Raw genomic sequence first — 23,360 nt, forward strand, 5'->3', positions numbered from 1 at the left:
CCTTGGGAATGTTTTCCTGTGGGTAAAATGGGTTGTGTGAGGATTAAAGACAGTGTCTGGATGTGCTTTTAAAAACGGTGGGGTCAATGTTTCTTGTGAGCAGAGGGGATAGATGTGTGGATAGTTCACCCTTCTCTGGGTCCAGGACCAGAGATCCAGACTGGGTGGATGACGAGGTAGAATGTCCCTGGTGGAGGTGATCAAACAGCTTTAGTATGAATGAGTAAGTCTCCAGATGGTAACAGACCAACCCACCCTGCAGGAACCAAGATTCGCAGAAGTCAGTCCCTCTACTCCCCTTCCTGGCTCCCAGAACAGGAAGAACCATCTGTCCTCACCCCAATTTCATTGCCAAAGTCTAGTCATTTAATTCATGGATATTGAAAGCAGCACTGTCCCGAGGTTGGCAGATTGCACCACGCTTTCCTGTGCATCATTCCCTGAAGCATAGGACCTGAACTACTCTTCCAGCTTACAATGACAAGTCAGGGCAAGAGCCCTGGCAGGAAAACACAGCGGTGCTCATTTTCTCACCCCAGGTCCTAATCTTTCCCCAGGTCAGTTTTCCTGTAAATGGAACAGTCATTCCCTAGGGTAAGGGTACTGCTGACTCTTGGTGGAATAAGGGCTTGGTGGCTGTCTGCTCTTGGTCATTCATCCTTCGCTCACCTTCCTCCCAGGCCAGTGTTCTTTCCTGTTAAGCCAGTCTAACCCCTACTGCATCCCATAATCCTTTAGGGCAGCATCTTCAGGACACTTTTGGCTGCCAAGAACAGAAAACTTAATTCAATCTGGTTTAAGCAAAGAAAACAATGTGCTGGTCCACACTGCTTAAACAGGTGGATCTGGCTTTAGGCCCATTAAGGTATACTGGCTCAAGCAGTGGCTGTCAGGACTTACTCTCTCTTCATCTGCTAGTTCTGTTCCCTTTGTCTCTGCGATGGCATGACTGCTCAACATCCCCTCCTCTCAGCAACCCCAGAGAGAAGAGACTACTTCTTCCTATGGCTTTGAGCAATGTCTCTGCACTGAGCTTCACTTCCCTGGCACAGCTGACCTATCCATCCTTGGAGCAATCCCTGTGGCCAGAGGAACAGAATGATTGGGCTGGACTGGAGGGGGAAATTGGGGTTCAGTTCATCCAGTTCCACAGAGACTGAAAATGGGGCACGGATGACTGCCCAATGACCAGGAGGATGGGTGCACAACTGATGTCCATTACAAATCATCACATCAAGAATATCAGGCCTGGCATGGGAATAGCTGAGCTCCAGGAAAATTTATGGATGTCTTTGAGCTGGCCCTGCTGTGATGCCCAGTACAGGCTCTGAAGGGTGGTGGTAAGGTCCTGACTGGAAACCAGTGGACTTCAACCTTTCCATCTGCGGGTCCTCTTCCTTAGTCTTGGGCTGTGGCTTCCACGCATCATGGCCATAGACAAGCTCTGCCCTTCTCTTCCTTCTTCACTCCTTCATATGATCAAGGCCTTCATATGAGGCCACATCACCCACTTTCTAGGGCTGAGAGGCCCAAGGTTTCCCTGTGTGGCCCCTCAGAGCAGATGCCCCTGAGGAGTTCCTGGCTGCTCTTGACCCTGGCTGAGTGCCCCTGCCCTGGTCACCTCTAGGATTTACCCCTATGTGAAACCCTCCCCGCCAATGCCAGGTTTGGACATTCCAGGATGCATGTATTCAGACTACTTCTCCAGGCAAAAGGAACACACATCATGACATGGAAGAAAGCACACTTTTATTTCACTCCCCACCCTCCCGGGACCCAAACACCATGGCCTGGTATCCAGGGTGCAAGGTGCACAAGAGCCCAGTGAACACAGCCCAACAATGCAGTGTCACAAATCCCTGCCAAGGGGCAGCTCACCCTGCCTCTCCTAAGAGAGGTCCCTGGGGTCCACTGCAGATGGGGATGAGGAGCACCACAGAGTAAAGGTGCCAGCTGAGCCCCGGGACATGCTGTGGCGTCCCTGATGTGGGGTTGAAGCAGCAGCTGTGGGTGGTCTTTGCTTTGGCTGTCCTTCATCCCAGCTACAGAGCCATCCCAAAGGCGAGGACAGCCCCAAGGGGGGTTCTCCTGGTACAGGCCAGCTGGCAGAGGTAGTATAAACACATCTGAAGGTGGGGTGTGCCCAATGACCAAACCAGGTGCTCTCATGGGCTGGGAGCTGCCTGGGTCCCAGAAACAACAGGACAGGAAGGTGGGGAGGACTTGAGGCAGGGCTCCAAGTCCAGATAAGTGACTGGGCCTGGGGGAAAAAAAGACTCCACAGAAATGGAAAATACAGAGCAGAAAGAGGACACCGGGGGTGGAAAGAGAGGAGATGAGGGCAGAGAGGAAGACAGAGACAGAGAAAGGAGGAGGCTGAGGGGTAGAGAGGAGACTGACTTAATGTTTCCCCACTCACTAGCTCTGTGAGCTCTGGGGTGGGGATGGGGGGCCCAAGTTCTCCTGGCTGGGAAGGAAGATGGGGCACTTTTCTGCCAGGCTCTTGCCTCATCACAGCTGGTCATATGAGATTGAGGCAGCCATCCTGGGAATGAGGCTTAGTCAAAGATAAGAAGAGACCTGCTCAGCCCTGCCCACTTCACCTCCACCCCAGGCTGGGTTTGCCCCCTAGCTCTTCCTCTTCCTCTTCTGGGGGGTGTCCTACCCAAGCTAATCCTTCTGCCTACTTCTGGACTCTTCTCTGAGGCTCCCAGAATCATAAACCATTAGCTACTCCAGGCCCCTTCACTTGGCAGGGCAAGGGAAGGGAAGTAGTGTAGGATAGGAAGGGAAGAGGCAGGAAATTGAGAGCTACATCCATACTGTCAGGTCCAAGGCTAGCAATGCAGAACCTGCTCATCAATCCCTGGGACCTAAGTACAGAGAAAATCTTAAGGAAGATGTTTAAGAATGTAAATAACTTTTCAAAATTTTTGTGTGTTTGCATGTTAGTTTTTTTGTTTGTTTTTTAATTTTTAATTCATATTTGAACAAGATTTAAAATGTTTTTTTAAATTGCACTAAATCATTCACTATAACACCACCACCTTGGGTAACCAGAACTTAGTAGTGCTGGATTTTAGACTTATTATACATTCTTTCTTTACTTTTAGGAAGGAGGTGGACTACCCCTAAGCTTGTAGAACTTACAAATCAGTTTACAAAAAGGCAGAGCAACTTCCAGGAGCACCTATAATCCTAACATCTGCTACTCCAGGAGTCCTAAGCTTAATTTCTACAAGCGCCAGGCAGGTACATAGAGGTTTTCAGAAAATCCTGGTGTCTTGGAGTCCTTGGGGAGTGGTAGAACCAGGAGATCTAAAGCATGATGTTCTGGATAAAGGGGAATGTCACTCTTTAGTCCAACAGAATGTTGCTGAGTGGTGATGCAAACCCCCTGCAGGGTTTTTGATTTCAAGAGAAGAGGGAAATTTGGTACACATTTTAAAAATGTAATATCTCTTGATTTTTTTAAATGTTAGCTCAAAACAAAAACACCCCCCAGACCAAACAAAATAAATCTGATGGCTAGTTTATAGCCTGGATTTAGAGATTCTAAGATTTCAGGGATCCTAAAATTACTTAGTTCTAGGATTCAGAAACCTTAATGTGCATGTATTTTCAGGGAACTTGTTAAAATGCAGATTATGATTCAGTAGGTCTGAGATTTTGCATTTCTAACAGGCTCCCAGGTAATGTGGATGTTGCTGGTTCACCTACCACTCTTAGTAATGAGGATTTAGTTCATCCTTCCATCTAGGAACTCCCTCTGACTGTCATATCCCTGGTCAATGACATCTCTGGTTCTCCTTGCACACCTCCAAGGACTGGACACTCATTGCATATGGTGGCAGCCTGGGTGGTGGCTATTGCTACTAACTTCTTTCAGGTGAAGTTGGTGAAGGACACCAAGATTCAAATATGTCAAGGGCTAGGCTCTGGAACATCAGAGTGTCACAAAGGAAACTTCAGCTAGGGACTTGCCAGGACAGGGAGTTGACACCTGTTGCAAAGATCTAAGCACAAAGAATTTTCTATCTAACTGTTTGCTCAGTGGTGCTCAGTTAAACAGAGAAAACTACTATTCTTTGGGTGTTCTGGTTAGTAAAGGTTTGGTGCAGTTTACTTTCCTTTCCTCAAAATCGTAAAGCAAGCTTTTCTCTGCACTTGGGCAAGTTACCTGGTTATGCCCACAGAAAGAGCCAGTTTCTGACTGGTGGGGATGGAGATAGGAAGGAGGCTTGGGGCTAAACAGAAGCCCTGGCCTCCTCAGGCCTTGTGAAAACCTTTGCTGTGGTAGAACACAAGGACTCTATTGCCTCTTGGTTTAGGGCATCCAATCCCAGATCTTCCTTCCTGGGGCCCTGAGAGACCCGGGAAAGTGAAGAATCCCCCAATTCAACATCCCTTGATGGGCTCAGGGTCCTTGGGGCTGGAGGCCACATGCCACAGGGTCTGATATCCCAAGGCCAGCCCTCAGGGCCACAGGGGCTGTGGAAACCACTTAGGCCACCTCCCCCTCCATTTTGCCATTGAGGGGAACCCAAGCCTGGAGAGCGCATGAGATACTCAAGGTCATGTGGCTGGTTTGCAACCAGCTCTTGTGAAGGCCCAGAATCCTTTGAGGCAGAGCTGCATTGAGGCCACCAGCATTAACCAGACTTTCAGTCACCTATAGCAGCAAATTTCAGGAAAAGGTTCTTCCAGAAAAATCCTGCAGAAAAGAGAACTTTCTTAGGTAGAAGTCAAGGAAAGAGACCATAGGGGTTCACCTAAGAAGGAGAGGGCCATGGATCAGAATTTCTTGAAGGAAGTTAGTGGGTAACACTTTTGCTCTAACTGAACTCCCAGGGCAACTTTCATCTTGTCCTCTAGTGACTGTTGCCTCCTAGACCTCTGTCTCTTGAGTGTGCACAGCCTGAGAGGTTTGGTTTATGAGCTGGGAAGGGGGTGGAGTCAGGGAAAGAGTCACAGCAGGTCTTGATTACAGGGTTTCCTAAACCTGGATTTCTGGACCCCTCTAGACCTACTGAGCCGGAATCCCTGCGGTGGGTGCTTCTCCCCCAGGGGCAATCCCTGGGTTTAAGAACCAGCCTGGGCTGAGTCAGAAAAGGATTGCAACACCTGGCTTGGGTGAACTGTTCTGCAGGCAGTGATAGGCCTCGCCTGTCACCTAGGAAGCATCCCTCAGAAATGTGTGGCCCCTGAGTCTGATGGGGTGGGGACGGCAGCTAGATGTGGAGGCCAAGGAAGCAGCACCTGTCCGGGGCCGCGGCGCTGGGAGCTGGGCCTCACTTTCCCAAGAACTGGCCCGGTCTCGCCTTCTCCAGCTTCCGGCGCCGATCCGGTGGGATCTCCTGCAGGCTGATGCCGTGGTTGCTGGCCCTGCCAGGGAGGGGGCGGTGGCCTCAGGAAAGGGGAATGGGGAGGGCAGTGCCAAGGGATCAGACACAGAGCGAGAGGCAGGGAGAGGGGTGAAGGACAGCCCGTCCGGGTCCCTCATCCTCAGTCCCGCCCGCGATGTCGACACCTCACCCTTGTTGCAGGTCAGGCGGTTTGGGGATGGGCTTGTTAAAGCCGCGTTTGCCCACCAGCCAGTACGTGTCCTCGGCGCCCTTGCCCTGGGGAGACACGGGGAGGGGAGGACTTAAGCGGACCGGGGCGAGGGGGGAACCTTGAGGTCTAAAGGGAACTGGGAGACTGGGGGTTGAGAAGCGCCAAGTTTATCTTCCAGTGCCGGCTCAGGAAGGTGCGGGGCCCCCGGCGGGAGACGCAATTTGGCTTCACCTTTAGCTCCGTGCGGCCTCGAAGCTCCATCTGGTAACCCTCAGCCAGCGCATTAAGAATCCGTACGGTGCTCAAGTTCACGTGGATGCGGTAAGCTGGGACGGTGGGGTACGCCGTGAGCTACGGACTCACCTCCCGGACCGTTTCCCCCCTGATTCCCCACCCTACCTCCGCAAACCCTCCTGCTATCCCCCTCCACCCTGTCACACTCACGCAGCCCGGTGGACTCCATGCGCGAGGCGGTATTGACCGTGTCTCCGAACAGGCAGTACCGCGGCATGGTGAGGCCCACCACGCCCGCCACGCAGGGGCCTGTGGAGATGCAGGACGCGCAGGGTTGGCGGGCGAGGCCGCACCTAGAACCTTGGGAGACCCCTGCACCCCATAACTCCACCAACTCCCCAAATGAACACTATCAAGCGTATCCTCTTCAAGGAAAGCTCTCTCCCTGCCCCTATTCCACGAGTTTGCCTCCTAGACAGGAAATCTGGAGCTAAGCAGGGAGGCTGGCTGGGGAGTTACCCGAGTGCAGGCCGATGCGGATGCGCACCGGCACCTCAGGCATATGGCGCATGCGGAAAGAGCCCACAGCACTGAGGATGTCCAGCGACATGTTGGCGATCTCTGCCGCGTGCCGCTGCCCATTCCGCTGAGGCAGTCCCGAGGCCACCATGTAGGCGTCCCCAATTGTCTCTACCTAGGGGAAGGAATGGATGAAATCAGTACTTAGCACCTCTCCCTCCAGTACACTAAGCGATTGTCCCTTGTCCGGAGGCTTAACTGGGGTTAGTGCAGATAGCCTGGGAGCCAGGCTGTGACTTGGGGATTGAGCTGAGAACTGAAGAGATGAGGGACAAGAAGGCTGGGACAGAGGAATGGGTAGGTGGGGTGGGAGCTGAGCAGGAAGGGCTGGGCTGGAGTTTGGTGAAGCTGAATTGAAGGTCAGAAGTGCTTGTCCTCTGCACACTCCACCTTGTAGACATCGTGGGAACCAATGATGGCATCAAAGAGGGTGTAGAGGTCGTTGAGCAGATCCACCACTTCGATGGGCTCGCTCATGGCGGAGATGGTGGTAAAGCCCACGATGTCACTGAAGTATAGGGTCACCTCTTCAAAGTATTCGGGCTCTACAGGTGTGCCCATCTTGAGGGCATCTGCTACAGTCCTAGGGATGGCAGGCAGTAAGATCACCTGGGGACCACCCCAGTCTGGCTGAGCTCTACTGCCCTCCCAACCCATCCCTCTTCCCACTGGCACTCACGGAGGCAGCATCTGTGTGAGCAGCCGGTCTGTCTTCTGCTTTTCCTGCTCCAGCTCTTCTGTGCGCTCCCGGATCAGGTCCTCCAGGTTACTCGAGTATTGCTCTAGCATCCGCAGCATTGAGTCAATGATGTTGGTCTTACGGCCCTTGTTGATGCTCTTGAACTAGTAGGAGGAAGCTGGTGAAGCTGCTAAAGAGCTGGGCTGCCATGCCCCTGTGATGGGCCCTCTTATGGGGCTGTATATTCCTCACCACCACCACCCCACACCATTCATCACCCCTGGAGTGCTGGGCATTGCGTTTTCAAACATTCTTAGAAGGCTCATGGGAAATGATTTCCCAGAGGTCAGTTGTTCTCAGCAAGTAAGTGACATGGCACTGAAGCCACTTCAGCCTTTGGAACCCTAGGCCAAGGATCTTTCTGTCACAGTAGGCCAAGCACATAGTTGGTTCTCAGTCAATTGAATTGACTGTTTCTCCCACCCAGAACTCTGTCTCCTACTTTAATGGTCTCCACAATCCTACTTCACTCCCATTCTAACTCTGCCCCACTAAACTCCCAAGTTCTCAGGCTACCCCTTAGGAGTTAGCCAAGAAGGTTCAGTCTGCCAGTCTGCCTGTCTGTAGCCTTCCTTGGTTGCTGATAAAAATCTGAGATCCCAGTGGCCAGCCCAGCCCTTGCCCAATCCCAGCCCCAGCCCCTAACCAGGTAAAAGGTGCGGTCCATGGAGGGCCGAAGGTCTGGCTGCTCTGCCCAGCACTGTTTCATCAGCTGAATACACTCCATGGGTGCCTGATCCATGGACACCAAGGGCCGACACAGCGGTGGGGGGCTCTGCACCCTCTGCACCACTTCTGGAGGCATAAAGGGACCATGATGGGTGTATGTCCCAAAATAGAAGCCATCTCTGACCCTGGCCTGATTGCTAAAGGGGAACTGGCAGGGACTCTTGCAAATCAGAGCGTCAGTGGGTGGGGGAGTATAGTGTGAAAGGGGGGTGCTATGAGGAGCAAGAGGACCCTGACCCCTGGTGGTCAGTAAGAGGTGACACCGGCAAAAAAACTAACACTTGGTCTGGCCTGTAGCTCAGAGCTAGGGTGCCAGCCACATACACAGGAGTTGGCAGGTTCGAATTCAGCCTGGGCCTGCCAAACAACAATGGCAACTACAACCAAAAAATAGCTGGGCATGTGGTGGGTGCCTGTAGTCCCAGCTACTTGGGAGGCTGTGACAAGAGACTTGCTTAAGCCCAAGAGTTGGAGATTGCTGTGAGCTGTGATGCTACAGCACTCTACCCAGGGCTACGAAGTGAGACTCTTTCTCAAAAAAAGAAAAGAAAAAGAAAAAAGAAACTAACATTTATTGCACATACAAAAAGTGAGGGTTGGGTGATTAAGCAGCTTGTTCAGAGTTCTGTAGATAAGTGATGCAGATTTGAAGCAGATTGGATTTCCCTCCTACCCTCTCCCTGTTTTCCTTGTTGCCTCCCTGGGACCCCTTAGAACCAGAGAGGAGCCTGCTCCATAGTTTGGGGGAGCAGGTTGTGTCCAGGATCAGGTTGAAGGAAACTGTTGAGATCTGGCCTGAAGAGCCACACCCCTCCACCCTGATGCTTGGCTTTCTACTCCCAGCTTTAAGGGAGCCCACACGAAATTCTCATCACTGGGCTTTGCTATAGAGCAAAGAGCAAGCCGCGTGGCACTGTCCTAACTGCAGGGTGTTTCTCTGGACTGAACCCCGTGCTACGGAAAGCCTTACCCTCGGGAGTCAGTTCCAGCATGGCGTAGGGGGTGCTGCGGCACACGACCTCCTGCATAATGATGCCCAAACTGAATATGTCGCCGGCCAGAGTTCCCCGGCGCTCCAGGGCAGGGTCCCTAAGCAGCTCCGGGGCTGTCCACAGCTGGTCTGGGGGTGGGAAATGGGGCGTGGGCACACAGGGTGCTGGGGACTCACCAGAAAGCCTGGCTCGCACCCGGGCACTCACCAACCCGCAGCCTGAACCCTGCACCTATTTCCAGGAGACACCACCTGAAACCCAAAGCCATCTCAAAGCTGGGCTCACAAATAGGCCTCGGCCCCCAGACCAGGAGAAGCCAAGCAAAGACTCTGCCTCTTGAGCACGGCCCCAGTCCTAGGCAAAATTGCCCAGGTGGACTGGGCAGCACCTGCCCTTCAGTAACAAGTCCCGCCCCCATAGCGAGTCCCCGCCTTCCTAGTCACAGAGCCCACAGCCGCATCTCTCACAGGTCACCAGACCTTTTCCATAGCTGGAGTCGTCTAGCGTCTAGCTGATGTAGGATGGGGAGAATTCGAGGGCAGAGGGAGGGAAGAAAGGAAAGAGGAAGGGAGGGAGAGGTCCTTTAAAAAGTTTCTAAGATTGGGGGGAATGCTCTTGTGCGTGGGAGGCAGTGAGGAACTCCTACCCTCAGCGCTGGGAGGCTCCGGTAGCACCCTCTGTGCTTCCAGCAGGCGCCCATGGCCGTGATCGGTGACCTTGAGTACGAACCTCCCGTCCACTACGCAGTTCCGTGACTTAAGCCTCCCATGAGGTACCCCTCGATGGTGCAGATACCTCATTCCCTTGGAAGGGGTGGGTAAGAGGCAGCCTCAGCCTATGAAGTTCTCCTGTCCCTTCTTCCCCTTCCCGTACACATCCCCACCCCCATACACACACCTTGATGAGGTCCAGCAGGAGGGAGGACTTGAACATCCAGTCCAATTTTATGTCTCTCTGGGCAAGGAGGTCATGGAGGGAGCCCCGTGCACAGTGCTCGGAGACCACAGCCAGGATGTTCTCCCCAGGGGCTGCAGGGCCATCTGCTCCCCCGGCCAGGAAAAGCCCCACGTAGAGGGCCACATTCTCATGCCGGAGCTCCTGGAGCTGAAAGGGGGAAGTTGACAGGCATTTTGTTCCATGGGGACGATGTGGGGAGGTGGTTGTTATTCAAGATCTATTTTTGAGTATCCAAACTCAGAAAACGGGGTAAAAGTGGTGAATGAAATGGTCTATTGGATTTGGAGTGGGGGCTTTCTTCTACAGATAGTTCTGTCTTTGGAAAAACAATATAGTCAAAGGCCACTTCAGATACTGAGTCTGGTTTAGCTTAAAGTTATGAATGAAAAGATAACCTCACATTGGTGAGCAAGACTCAGGCAGGTTCTGACTTATTAACCACAAAACTGAACTGCCCTGATCTTAAAGGAAACACCTGGTGAAGGAGAAGCCCCTGGTTGGACCATGCTGTCCTTCCGATGTGACAGTCTTTGCTGGAGAACCAGGGAGAAGCCCTGTTGCTTTCAAAAGACACCAGAACTGGCTTGTGCCTGTGTTATCTAATTGTGTGATCTCTGTGTTTATCTCATTGTGTCATACATATCTGAGATTTCCACCCTCCCCAATTTAGGGAACACAGGACTGAGCAATGAAGCCATGGTCCCAGAGGAACCATCAATAAGAACCACACCAACTCTGCAGAACAGAGAGCCCTGCAGTCAGGACTTGCTGGAAAAATGGGTGCTGGCTGGCTGACGGGTGCTTTTTCTAGCTTTTGGTTGGTCCACAGGCCCAACAAGAGACTTTTTTTCATTTTAAATGTCTGGTGTTAAATGATGATCTAGTCTGTTGACCCATAAGGGTACTTCACTAAAGTCATTTTGCTGCTGTGACCAAGAGCTCTTGTGGAGGCATCAGGAAAGAGGGCCAGCGCAAGGCTGTGTGGTGCTGGGGGCAAAAGGGAACATTAAGGTTGGTAGGACAAGACTAAGCCAGTTTGTAGCCTCTTTGCTATCTGTCCACCTTATTCAGTATGCATCATTATATGTAGCTAGGGCCATTTTGCAGAAGTGGCTTGACAGAACTAGAAACTCGTTTTTTATTATTCACTCAATAAATATTCACTGCATTTCTCTAATGTTCTAGATACTGTGTTGGGTGCTGGGTATACAATGATGGACATGGGGGAAGCCCTCACTCAGCTTACAGTCCAGTAGAGGAGGCAGATAAGAAATAAGTAAGCACAGAGATGAAAATACAATTACAAATCTCGATAAGAACATCAAAAGGGAGAACTAGACATAGGAAAGAAACTAATTGGAAACCTGCTCTAGACTGGAGGGGACACTCAACTGAGACCTACTGCTATACTCAGCTTCAAAGAGGAGGCAAGAAAGGAGGAACCAATGGCCATTCTACACCCCACCACAGCCCCATCTCTTACCTTGGAGAAGGCCATCTTGGTTGCTGCGCGGATAGTGATGTGGTGATCCCCTGGAAATTTCTTCAGCCAAACCTTGTCCCCCTGCAGCAGAGAAGATGGGTTAGGGAACTCAGTCTCTTAAAACTCCATAATTCAAGGAGCCTTAGGACCCTCACATTTCCACTGGTCCACTGGCCCAGAATACATCTTCCATGTGGAAAGAGCATCAGAGCAAAGGGTTTGATATCTGCCCATCCACTTCGCAGCCAACTGGGTGAGAGAGATACGGAAGGCCTGTATGGCAGTCCTCACCATCCCAGAGGTGCCCACCAGTAGTCCTAAGTGAAATGTCACAACCACACATGTCACTGACATCACAACCCTCATCACCATCCTTGCCATGAGAGAGCATTGTGCTGAGAGACAAGAATTCGGGTCAGGTTTTATTGATTCCCTCCCCTCCAGGTGCTGGGTCTTTTTGTTCCCAGAAGTCAGCAGGGCTGGTTCATGGGCATGTGACTTGTGCAGTCACACAGAGCCTCACGTTCAGAAGGGCTTGAGCTTGGTTCAATGATCTGCTGTCATCATCTCTCTTTTTCTTTTTGTAGAAACAGAGTCTCACTTCATCGCCCTCCTTAGAGTGCTGAGGCGTCACACTGCTCACAGCAACCTCCAACTCCCGGGCTTAGACGATTCTGTTGCCTCAGCCTCCCGAGTAGCTGGGACTACAGGTGCCCGCCACAACGCCCGGCTATTTTTTTGTTGCAGTTCCGCCGGGGCCAGGTTTGAATCCACCACCCTCGGTATATGGGGCTGGCGACCTACTCACTGAGCCACAGGCGCTGCCCTGTCTCTCATTTTTTATTTTGTCCTGGACCTTGCTAATTTTGTAGGTGACCCTGTTTGTTGGCAAGGAATTTGGACTAGAAGGGAATTGTAGGGAACTAGAAATAAATATGGGAACATTTTAAATTGTCACAAAAATTGGAGGCTGCATTTAGTGGATAGGGCCAGACTAGAGACATTAAACATTCTTCAGGGCCAAGGTAGTCCCATACAATGAAGAACCTCTTGCCCAAAATGACAATAGCACCCCCCCCACCCCCGTGAGCAACAGTTGTGATAATGGTGGGCAGCGTAATAGGAGCCTCTGCATTCTCTCCTGTGATCTGAAGCTCAGAGCTCTAAATTCCACTTGGCTAAGCTCTCTCAGCTCCCTCTGAATCTGTTCTCTTTATCCCCCACCCATTCCACCACAGTCACACTTGCTGGCCCCATAGTTAATGTCATAAGGTACTTTCATAACTTTCTTGTTCCCCTCTTGGCTTGCTACTCCTAGTGTGATCCGAGTTGGGTAGAAATGCTGAGGGGGCAGGGCCAGTAGTCCCAGCACGCTCCCTGGCTGCTCCAGCCTCCAACCCCTAGGTCACTGTGATTGGCCTTCAAGGACTCCTCACCTGGATCACGGCTAAGGGAAAACCCTGGGGCAGGGAGGATTTCCAGATGCTTCCCTTTGAAGAATGACCTTTCCCTAGATCCTGTCCCCCTTCCTAGAGGCTGCAGAGTTTAACATGACAGAACACCTCCCTTAAGAGTTCAGCTCCTCTCTGCCCACGTCCTGAGCATCCTTCCCCTTTACTCCTCCTGGAGTAGGGCTTGGCCTAGTTGAGGGTCAGGCTCACCTCGTAGAGGCCAATGTTGGAGCTGTCCGAGGGCTGGCTGGGGACACTGCGAATGTCTGACACACTGCAGGCAGCCAGACTTGATCGACTCCCTTGCACCACCTGGGGGCAGAAGTCAATGTAAGGGGTCAGAATATGCTCTGGGGTCAGGCAGAGCTTTGAGGATTAAAGAGAGGAGGGAAAGGAATCTTAACATTACTCCCCAAGTTCACATCACTTTACAGTTTACAAAGCAAACATTCATTTTTTATACTGCGTCACCCCAGGAAAGTAGTCAGGACAGAGGCTGTCATCCTCACTGCACAGATGAGGGCGCTGACCCCTAGAGCTCAGACCTGAGATAGGGCTCAGAAACCAGATCTCACAGGTGGGGCCTGGGGTGAGGGCTGTCCCAAGGAAGGGACCAAATATAAAGGGAGAAGACAGCTGGGCCCTGGCTCCCTGGCTCCCTGCCTCCCCTACCTTTCGAGAGCTGCCTCCCTGTGGGTGGAGGAAGGTGATGTCATCTGGCGTCAGGATGATCTTGTTGGGGCCTGAGACCATTTGAATGTGAAGTAGCTGGTGCCTGGTGGGGGGAGGAGGTCATCTCCACAAAGGGGACACAGTCCATGAGAAGAGATCAGCAGGGGATGGGAATGGAGGGGTAACGTTAACTCAGGGGAGGGGTCATCCCCAAACCGGACATCCCCAGAACTCTGCCAAGCTGGCTGGGTTTGCCCACTCCCACCCAAGACAAGTCCTCTCCTCTTTTACTCTCAAGTGACCTCAGTCTTCCATCTTTGCTGAACCATTTCATTTCTGGCAGCTAGAGAGCTAAGGTCATCTGCCTACTTACCTTTTATACCTACTCACCTCACATAATGGGCCAAGAAGGCCCCAGTCAGCCCCATCCCAACCACAAGGAGGAAGCCAAGAAAGACGAGGCCCGGCTCCACTCCTGAAGGGACAGGGAGAGGAGGGATACTCAGGACTGTGGCCAGGAGATGCCCCTTTTCTAAAGAGGCACATAGTCACGCCAAATACTGGTGGCTCCAGGACAGGAGGCTGGGAGTCTGGGCAGGCTCTAGGGAAAAGTCCTCAAAGGGAAGAGTCTGGGAATGCTAGAAAGTTTCCAAGAGGGCTTTGAGGCTGAGCAAGTGAAGAGACCTGCAGAAGCCAGAGGCTGGAAAGGATCTAGAAGGGGAAGAATTTCAGGATGGGAGTTCCCTCTCTTTCACTGCTTTGTAGACTGTCCATGGTAACTGTCCCCATGGAGTCTGAAGTGCTCGTCCTCACCTCCATTGCAGATGACATCTGGATCGAACCAGCATGACGGGTCAGGTCCGGGTGCTGGTCCACCACGAGGGAAGTGCACTGGGGTCCCAGCGGAGCGGAGAGAGCCCTGGGTGGGGTCCAACATGTACGTGGCAAACAGCTGGTCCCCCACTGCATCTGTGTCCAGCAGCACAAACGAGGGCTCCTCAGCTCCACCTAGAGCCCCACAGAAGCCAGGGAGGACCTGGGCATCCCGGACTTGTTGGGCCACGGCTGCTCCAGAAACCCAGCTGCCACCTACAGCTGCCCGTGCTCCCACCACGCCCCTCGCCAACAAGAAGACTGCATCATAGATGGTGCCAAAAAGTGGGGAGACCTGGAAAAGGAGAGTAGGGACTCAGGGCTGGGGGTCTCACAACTCAAGCAGGTAGGAAATCACTGGCTCTGCCTACTCTTTCACTTCAAGCCCCGAGTCCCACCTCCTCGTTAGTGGGCCCCAGTACACTGGCCCGTTGGTCTGTCTCTTCCTCCCTCCCTCCCCTCAACTGTCTCACTTGTTCTCCCCACTCACTGTCCCTCCTTTTAGGACTCAGACTCTTCTCACAACTCCATCAACTACAGCTCTTCTCTTCCCTTTTCTGTTGGTCATCTTGAATACAGTTTTAATCTCATTACTTACCATTCGCCAAAAAGCCTTCTTTGCCATCTTTGGGTTGGTTCTATTTTTCTTTTTCCTTTTTTCTTTCCCCAGTTATTACCCCCTGCTCTTATCAGACCTCTCTTTTATTCCTAGTTCCCATCTCTCCGAGGGCCAGGCACTGTGAAAGCACTAGATATATACATCAGTGTACAAGACAGTCCCTGTCTCAGGAAACTTCTAGTTAGGGTTAAGGCAGCACAATGAGTGTGTGTGTGGGGGTGGGGGGTGGGGGAAGGGACAGCAGGAGCTTTGGAGACAGGAATGAGAGTCCCCAAACCAGAATAGGAGAGGAGAAGGAGCTTCTAGAAGAAGTGACCATCCCTCAAGGGACCAGTCAGAATTATCCAGTGGAAGATAAGGATAGGAGATAGGAAATAGCATACTCCGAATCTCAGAGGCAAAAGAAGATAGATCTAGGGAACCTAAAATGGCTTGGTCTGACTGAAGTTCAAGGAAGATAGAAAAGAGAAGAAGACATGAAACCTGGTGAGCCATGTGGACAGACCTGCATCTATCCAGGACAACAGGAGCCACTGGGAAGCTGACAGAATTGTGACATGGTCAGATGTGTCGTGTTTCTGAAGCTTGATGTGACTGGGTGGAGAAAGGCCTGGAGCAGCTGAGAATTGAACCAGGGATCATTTGGGAGACTGCTTTAGGATTTTAGCTGGAGATGCTGTAGCCTAAACCAGGGCAGTGACAGTGGGGTTGGAGAAACTGGGCAGATTTTACATTTAGGAAGTAAAAGTGACATGGCTAGGTGTCTGGACATAGGAGCAAAGAGAAGAATCCAGGAGGCTCCCATGGGCCCCACTTGGGCAGCTCGATGGACAGCTGTGCTACTTACTAAGGACTAACAAGCTTTTCTCTCTGCTTTCTCCATCTTTTACTCCACTCACTGACCCTCCCACCCTCTCTTTTCTGTTCCTAACTCTTTTATTATGTCTACTTAATTTTTTTGGGACAGGGTCTTGCTCTGTTGCCCTGGCTAGAGTGCGGTGGCATACTCATTGCAACCTCTAACTCCTAGACTCAGGCAATCCTCCTGCCTCAGCCTCCCAAGTAGCTGAGACTAAAGGCACCTGCCTCTGCACCTGACTAATTTTTGTTTCTATTTTTAGTAGAGATGAGGTCTTGCTCTTGTTCAGGCTGGTCTTGAATTCCTAACCCTAAATAATGTTTCCACCTCAGCCTCCCAGAGTGGTAGGAATATAGGCATGAGCCACCATGCCTGGCCCTTGTTCCTGACTCTTCTCCTCTGTTGAGTATTCCCATCCTCTCTCTTTCTGTCTCCTTCTCTCTCTCCATTGGCTACTCCCAATCCTCTTGGAGGAGACAGGGGGAATATTTCAACCGTCTTTTACCCACAGCTCTCTCTCATGTACTCCCCTTTGATTTGGGCCTTCGTAGTAGTTCATTTACAGCTCACTGGCATCTAGATTCCTTTCTTAGTGGTTTCAGCCCTGTTTTGTGACTGAGGTGGAGCTAGATGGTCTGAACTGGGATTCTGGTCACTCAGGGGATGTTGAGAATAAATTATGGATCTGATTAGGCGCCCCTGAATCCACCAAGGGAACTTTCTGCTTTTTGCAAGTTGTCAAGGTCCTCAAAAAGTTAAGAACACCAGATGAGGCCCCATCATGCTCTAAATTGGGCATGAAGGTTGGATAGCCATCTTCCCTCCTTCCTGCTCTCTTGAGATACCAGCTGTTTATTACAGACTGTATGTTATGGTGCTGGGAATGGTTATGTTATGGTGCTGGTTTACTTTGAAGCAGACTGCAAAAGATGTTGCAGTTTACAATTCATCAGAGTTTTACTACTTGGAGCTGGACTTGAGAGGTTTCATTGCCTACTCTCTGGAGACAATCCCAACGCACTGAGATGCCTCAAGCAAGACCAGAGAGCTTCTACACTACTCCAGAACAGCTAGAGCTGCTAATAGTTCTCTCCCCATTGACTCCATCCTCCTCTCCCCACTTTGGCTTATCCCCTCCCTCTTCCCCGGTGTTCCTCAGCTCCCTATCCATCTACCTGTTGCAGATTGAGGTCAGCGGGCAGCTCCCGCTGCTCTTGGGCCTTGCGCAGGCTGTCCAGCACGCTGCCCTCTGGGGGACAGTGGCGCGTAAGGGTGAGCACAGCATCATGGGCCTTGCGAAGCTGGGAGCTGTTGGCGAGCGCTGCCAAGGCCTCTGGGCCTGGGGACAAGGCGTAGTGGAGCGTGTCGAATGGCAGGAAGACCAGAGAGCCATCGGCCATGCCCAGCTCCTCTGCGGCCTCCAGAAGGCAGCGCTGTTCCTCACCGCCCAGCAGCACCGAGTGCATTACCATGATCACCACTGCGGACACAGACGCTTGGCTGGTAGCGTTGCCCCGCTGTCTGCAGGACCCTCTAACCTCCCCGCACTCTGCAGGGGAGCCTACCTCTCACCCTGGGCCCGTCCTGGACCCTCTTCAGGGCCTCCCGGGCCCCAGACAGGTCCGAGGGCTCCATGGAAGTTACCACGGCGATGGGCAGGCCCCGAGCCCTGAGTGCCGAGGACAATGCGCGTCCCGCCTCCACCCACAGGTCCTGGGGGGCGGTGACCAGAGCCACACGCGCCCAGCGGAATGCTCGAAGGAGGACGTAGAGAGCATCTGCCGCGGGGGTCATGGCGGGGGCTGTGGTGCCCGCCGCCGTGGTCCCGGGACAACCCCAAGGCACCAGCGCGACACCAGCCTCTTGGGCCAGTAGCTCGGCTGGCCGGCAGGCTGCAGGGTTTACTGGACCCACAAGACCCGAGACGCGGGCCAGCGCGGAGGACACAGCCCCCAGCGAGCCGGGCGTCCGGCACGGCTCGGGCAGCAGCACGATCTCGAAGCGGGGCCCGCCTGCCAGGGCAGAGTTCAGGCGGGCGGCGGCCAGGCGGGCGGCCAGGTCGGGGCGGGCCCGGGCGAAGATGGGGTCGCAAGCCCAGGGGCCGAGCACCCCCACGGTGAACACTGAGGAAAGGGCGGAGGGCGGCAGGAGAAGCAGCAGGAGCAGCAGCCCGAGCCGACGCCACCGCCCTGGCAGTGCCCATCGGAGGCCGGGCAGGGACCGAACCCACCGCGCGGGGGCGCAGAGCCCGGGGTCCGGAAGCCCACCGCGGACACAGGCGGTCATTGCCGGCTCTGTGAACACAAACCCGCAGGGTGGCGATCGGGACCCTCAGGGCCTCCTTCGGGGTTTCCCCAAAGCCCTCAGTTTCTCAAAGTCCGATTAACCCGTTTGGCCTCCAAGCCCCCTTCATACTCCCCCCGCTTCCCATCCCACCTTGCCTGCCCCTCCCGCTTCGTCAGAGCCTTTAGGGAAATTAAGACACCCCCCACCACCACCACTGGGCTCAGTGGGGGCACACCTACACCCTCAGACATGCGTGAGGCCGTGAGGAGGGGCGTTAGCTACTCACCGGAAAGTCTGGGGCTCGGGCCCAGGGCCCCGGTGAGGGGTCACCAGGCTGATCCCCCTTCTGACGCCCGCCCACAGTTCTCCCCTGTCAGCCCAGGCCAGGGCGGGGGTGTGGGAACAGCCGGCCAGAGCCCTTAATCTCCACAAGCTGATTAGGGTCCCTTAATTAGGCAGGGAGGGTGGGCTGGTGGAGGATGGAAGCCCCTACTGCACCTTTCTGGAATTGGATCTGCCTGGCCTTCCAGAAAGCCAGGCAGATCCTTTCCCCTCCACGTTTCTCAACTCTCCCACCACCACCACCACCCCCAGCACAAAAAGCAGCCAGGGTCCTCCTTTGGGATTGATACCACACTGCACTGCCCAGGGGGAAAGTGACAAGATGTGCCCATGGACACCTATGAGGTGATCAGTCTTGAAAGAGGAATTTTCTCAGTCTCCTTCCTTACATTACAATCTTTTGTTTCCAGTCTACCAGCCAAGTTCAAGCTCCATCCTTTGGCTGGCAAAGCCTGTATCCCAGAGACCAAACCCAGACCAATCTGACACCTTCCTTTTTTCTCTCACCTCTCTTTTCTCTCTCACTACACTTGATTCCCTGACCTCCACTTTTTCCATGCCTAGAAAACTATCCCTTTGACCTTGGGAAGGCAGAACCCCAGAAAGTAAAGGAAAGAGCTTTGGCCTCAGACTGAAGTCCTTACAAGTTTTGTGAACTTGAGAAATCAATTACTGGTAATCTTTCTCAGGGTTGTTGTGAAAATTATCTGTGGTAATAACTATAATCGCCTGAATGGCAAGAATGGATGGCAATTTTAGATAAGAATATGAGGGAGATTTGTCTTACTAGATATAAAAATTTATTATAAAGGTATCACAATTAAAACCCTGTAGTATTGGCACAAGGATAAACAAATAGACCAATGGGACAGAGTAAAGAGTACTGAACCAAAAAAAGGAAATTTGATGTATGAAGAAATGGGGAAAGAATGAACTCTGACAAATGTAGCTGATTAGTCATATGGGAGGGGGGAATAGAACTCAATCCCTATCTCACACCATACATAAAATCATTCCCAAGTTAAGGACCCATTTGTGAAAAATGAAACTTAAAAAACTTTTAAATGAATCATTTTCAACCATCATTGCAAAGATTGGATCAGGTAAGAATCATCAGTGGATGCTAAAGCTCAGAAGAAATCTTGATTTTCAACTAGAAGAAGATATTTGAAAGACATTAATAAAAGGGAGTCTAAAAGGGGGATAAAAAAGTATATCTATCTATCTATGTTTATAAATCTCTCTCTCTCTTTTTCTATCTCAGATAAATAACCCAGTAGAAAAATGGGCAAAAGACATGAGTAAGTATATCACAGAAAGCTGAAGAAAAAAAATGCTCAACTTCATTAATCACAAAAAAGATGCAAAATAAAACAAGGAAATACCATTCACATCCATCCGATTGGCAGAAATATACAGTGTTACAATACTAAAATGGAAAACAAAGCCTCATATATCTGTGCTGACAGTGGAAATTGGTGCGGGTGGTTTGGCAATATTCATTAGAGGGGAAACAATCCCACTTGTAGGAATCTACTCTTGAGAACATGAGGAGACTTGTACAAAGAGTCATTCTTTCGTTCATTTGAAAAACATTTACTGAATTTCTTCTATGTGCCAGGCACTATTCTAGGCTCTGGGAATACAGTGGCAAATAAAGAGTTAAAAATACCTGCTCTCAGCCAGGCATGCTGGTTCATGACTGAAATCCTAGCCACTCCAGGAGGCTGAGGCAGGAGGAATCACTTGAGATCAGGAGTTCCAGGCCAGCATGAGCAACAGTGAAACCATGTCTACAAAAGATAGAAAAATTACCTGGGCTTAGTGGCACATGCCTCTAATCCCAGCTAATGGAGAGGTTGAGGCAGGAAGACCAGTTGAGGCCCAGAGGTGGGCAATGAGGTAAGACGATGCTACTGTGCTCTGGCTGGGATGACAGAATAAGACTCTTAAGGAAAAAAAGTATCCATGCTCTCATGGAGTTAAAGATAATAAACAAGATCAAAAGGTACAATATACTCAGCTACTTCGGAGGCTGATGCAGAAGGATTGCTTGAACCAGTAGTTTGAGGTTGCTGTGAGCTAAGCTGAGGCCATGGCATTCTAGCCTGAGCAAAAGAGTGAGACTATCTTGAAAAACAAACAAACAAAAAGATAAAATATATAGTATATATGGCAAAATATGATAATTTTTGCAGTGGACACTTACTTGCTATATGTAGGGATTTTCTGGGTGTATGCAATATTTAAATGTTTTGAATTATTATTATTATTCTTTTTTTGTAGAGACAGAGTCTCACTTCATCGCCCTCAGTAGAGTGCCGTGGCGTCACACAACTCACAGCAACCTCCAACTCCTGGGCTTAGGCGATTTTCTTGCCTTAGCCTCTCGAGTAGCTGGGACTACAGGCGCCCTCCACAACGCCTGGCTATTTTTTTTGTTGCAGTTTGGCCAGGGCCGAGTTCAAACCCGCCACCCTTGGTATATGGGGCCGGTGCCCTACTCACGGAGCCACAGGCACCGCCCAATCTCTCACTCTTAGATGGTCATGGGTGGGCAAGTAATGTAGACAAGGATATTTATTTACTTTTTAAAACTTTTGGGGGGTGGTAAAATACACTTAACATAAGATTTACCATTTTAACAGTTTTTAAGTGTACAGTTCAGTGGCATTAAGAACACTGTTGTGTCCAGGGCACAGTGGCTCACACCTTTAATCCTGGTTCTCTCGGAGGCCAAGGCGGGTAGATTATTTGAGCTCAGGAGTTTGAGACCAGCCTGAGCAAGTGTGAGACTGAATATCTACTGAAAATATAAAAATTAGCTGGTGTGGTGGCTCACGCGTGTAGTACCAGCAACTGGGGAGGATGAGGCAAGAGGCTCTCTTAAGCCCAAGAGTTGGAGGTTGCTGTGAGCTATGATGATGCCACAGCACTCTATTCAAAAACAAAAACAAAAAAACACTGTCGTGCAGCCACCATTGCTATCCATCTCCAGAACGTTCATCTTCACCACTGAATCTCTGTACCCGTTACACACTAATCCCCCATTTCCTCCTCACCTCACCCCACCTCAACTACCATTTGACTTTTGCTGTCTTTGAATTTTACTGCTTTAGCTACGTCATCTAAGTAGAATCATGAAATATATGTCTTTTTGTTTATTCCACTTAGCATAATGTTTTCAGGGTTCATCCCATGTTATGGCATACATCAGAGTCCATTCATTTTTAAGGCTGAATGACATTCCACTGTATATACATTTTATTTGTCTATACATCTCTGTGGACACATAGGTTGCTTCTCCCTTTTGTGAATACTGTTATAAACAGACAAATCTCTGAATCCCTACTTTCAGTTCTTTTGGGTATATACAGTACCTAGAATAGGATGGCTGATTAGAAGATAATTTTCTGTTTAATTATTTGAGGAACATTTTATGTTTAATTATTTTCTACCAAGGCTGCACCATTTTATATGTGAGAAGCAGAATATTTAAATCTGTCCTGATCCTCACCAGGTTACACAGCCAGCCTCCCACTACACTGCCCCACCCACCAGAGCTTGTTTATATTTCTTATCTCTTGCCTGCTAAATTTGCATTCCATCTGCGAGGCACTGAAACAGCACACGCCTCCTTTCATAAAGGGCGGGGCCAAATCTTAAAGCAGCAGCAAGCTGGAGTTACTAGAGGGCAGAATTATTTTTAAACCCACTACCTGTACTGTACATAACCCCAGCCGCAGCTGGCACCCGGCTCTGGAAGCTCTTTGTTTCTGTCTTTCTTTAAAGGGAAAGGGAAAAGGACTTTCTCCTGGGATTTTTAGTCCTTTCCTGTTCCTCATAAAGTCATGAAATTTGGAAGAGCTGCAAAAAGAATTAGGGAGTTCCTGTTTGTGAAATCACTGGAACAGGAGATGAGGAAAAATTATTTTTTAAGTTTAAATGAGGCAAAACAACTTTTGAAACCAACTTTTGAAACCAACTTTTGAAGCCTGAATCTTATAGTAGCGAACAAGTGGGGGAGAGGGGGGCGGGGGAGGAGGATGGGGGATGGGGGAGTCTGATTCTTAAAAAATGATTCAAGTTGTTAGAAAGGAACAGTGAATCTAAAATAAAGGGTGAAAGCCAGGATTCCATTAAACTGCAGTTTGGAATAGTTAAGGAATACTGAGGAGGAAACAAATGTTGTGCAAACCACAAGTAGGGTTCAGCCTCGTTGCACAAAGATCCAATTATTGAGACTACAAGGACCACCAGGAATTTTTAGTAGGACAGACGTCTTGTTGAGAGACTAGGAAAGAAGCTGTCTCAAATTTGGCTCTCCTAAGGCAGAGATCATGGACTTCTAAAGGAAGGGCCACGGGTCTTGAGACAGGTTGTGGTGTAACTTACCAGAGGCTAAGGTAATGTGGGGCAAGTTGAGCGGGATGTTGAATCATGGCAGGAAGTCTTCAAAAAAATCTCAGCTCAACTGCCTTCAAAAAAATCTCAGCCCAACTGCCTTCAAAAAAATCTCAGCTCCTTTGTTTGGCAGAAAATCCACCATTTCTGGGAAACAACTAAAAAAGTAGAGTATCAATAGTTTGTTAAACATGCATGTATGATAAATACATGTTAAAACTATTTTATTGTTCTTCTAAAGAGAGAATCACTGGTAGATCTATGTATCTTCTGGAGAAGGTTCTGTACACACCAGGAAATAAGGATGTGTTTTATTTCACTCCCTTTTTTACATAAAAGGTAATAATATTGTTCTGTACCTTGTAATTTTATTTTAACAATATCTTGGAAGTCTTGTTTCTTGTTTCATAGAATGCTGATTATAGCTACATACTATTCCATTAAATGGAAGTGTCATAACCTTGGTTAACCAGGTTTGCTACTAGTAACAGTGCCCCAATGAATAATCTTGCAGAAACTTCATTTTGCATATATGCAAGTACATCTGGAGGGTAAATCACCAGCGTAAATACATTGCAATTTGGA

The 23,360-nt window shown here is 50.4% G+C and overlaps 1 protein-coding gene across 1 annotated transcript; it reads right to left on the minus strand.

Moving 5' to 3' along the window:
- Positions 1–1,752: 1,752 nt before the first annotated feature.
- On the minus strand, positions 1,753–18,029 carry GUCY2D (guanylate cyclase 2D, retinal). Its single transcript, XM_053570397.1, has 19 exons — positions 17,309–18,029; positions 16,919–17,223; positions 14,206–14,560; positions 13,783–13,867; positions 13,393–13,495; positions 12,931–13,032; positions 11,270–11,350; positions 9,727–9,933; positions 9,476–9,632; positions 8,808–8,957; positions 7,755–7,903; positions 7,049–7,212; positions 6,760–6,952; positions 6,310–6,484; positions 6,001–6,099; positions 5,788–5,882; positions 5,536–5,621; positions 5,260–5,385; positions 1,753–4,714 (listed from the first exon to the last, which is right to left on the minus strand). The coding sequence occupies exons 1-18, from the start codon at positions 18,027–18,029 to the stop codon at positions 5,292–5,294; spliced, it is 3,321 nt and encodes a 1,106-aa protein (XP_053426372.1). The 3' UTR covers positions 1,753–4,714; positions 5,260–5,291.
- Between the last annotated feature and the right edge of the window lie 5,331 nt (positions 18,030–23,360).

Source organism: Nycticebus coucang, chromosome 18 (assembly GCF_027406575.1).
Source record: "Nycticebus coucang isolate mNycCou1 chromosome 18, mNycCou1.pri, whole genome shotgun sequence".
In the NCBI taxonomy this organism is placed as follows: domain Eukaryota; kingdom Metazoa; phylum Chordata; class Mammalia; order Primates; family Lorisidae; genus Nycticebus; species Nycticebus coucang.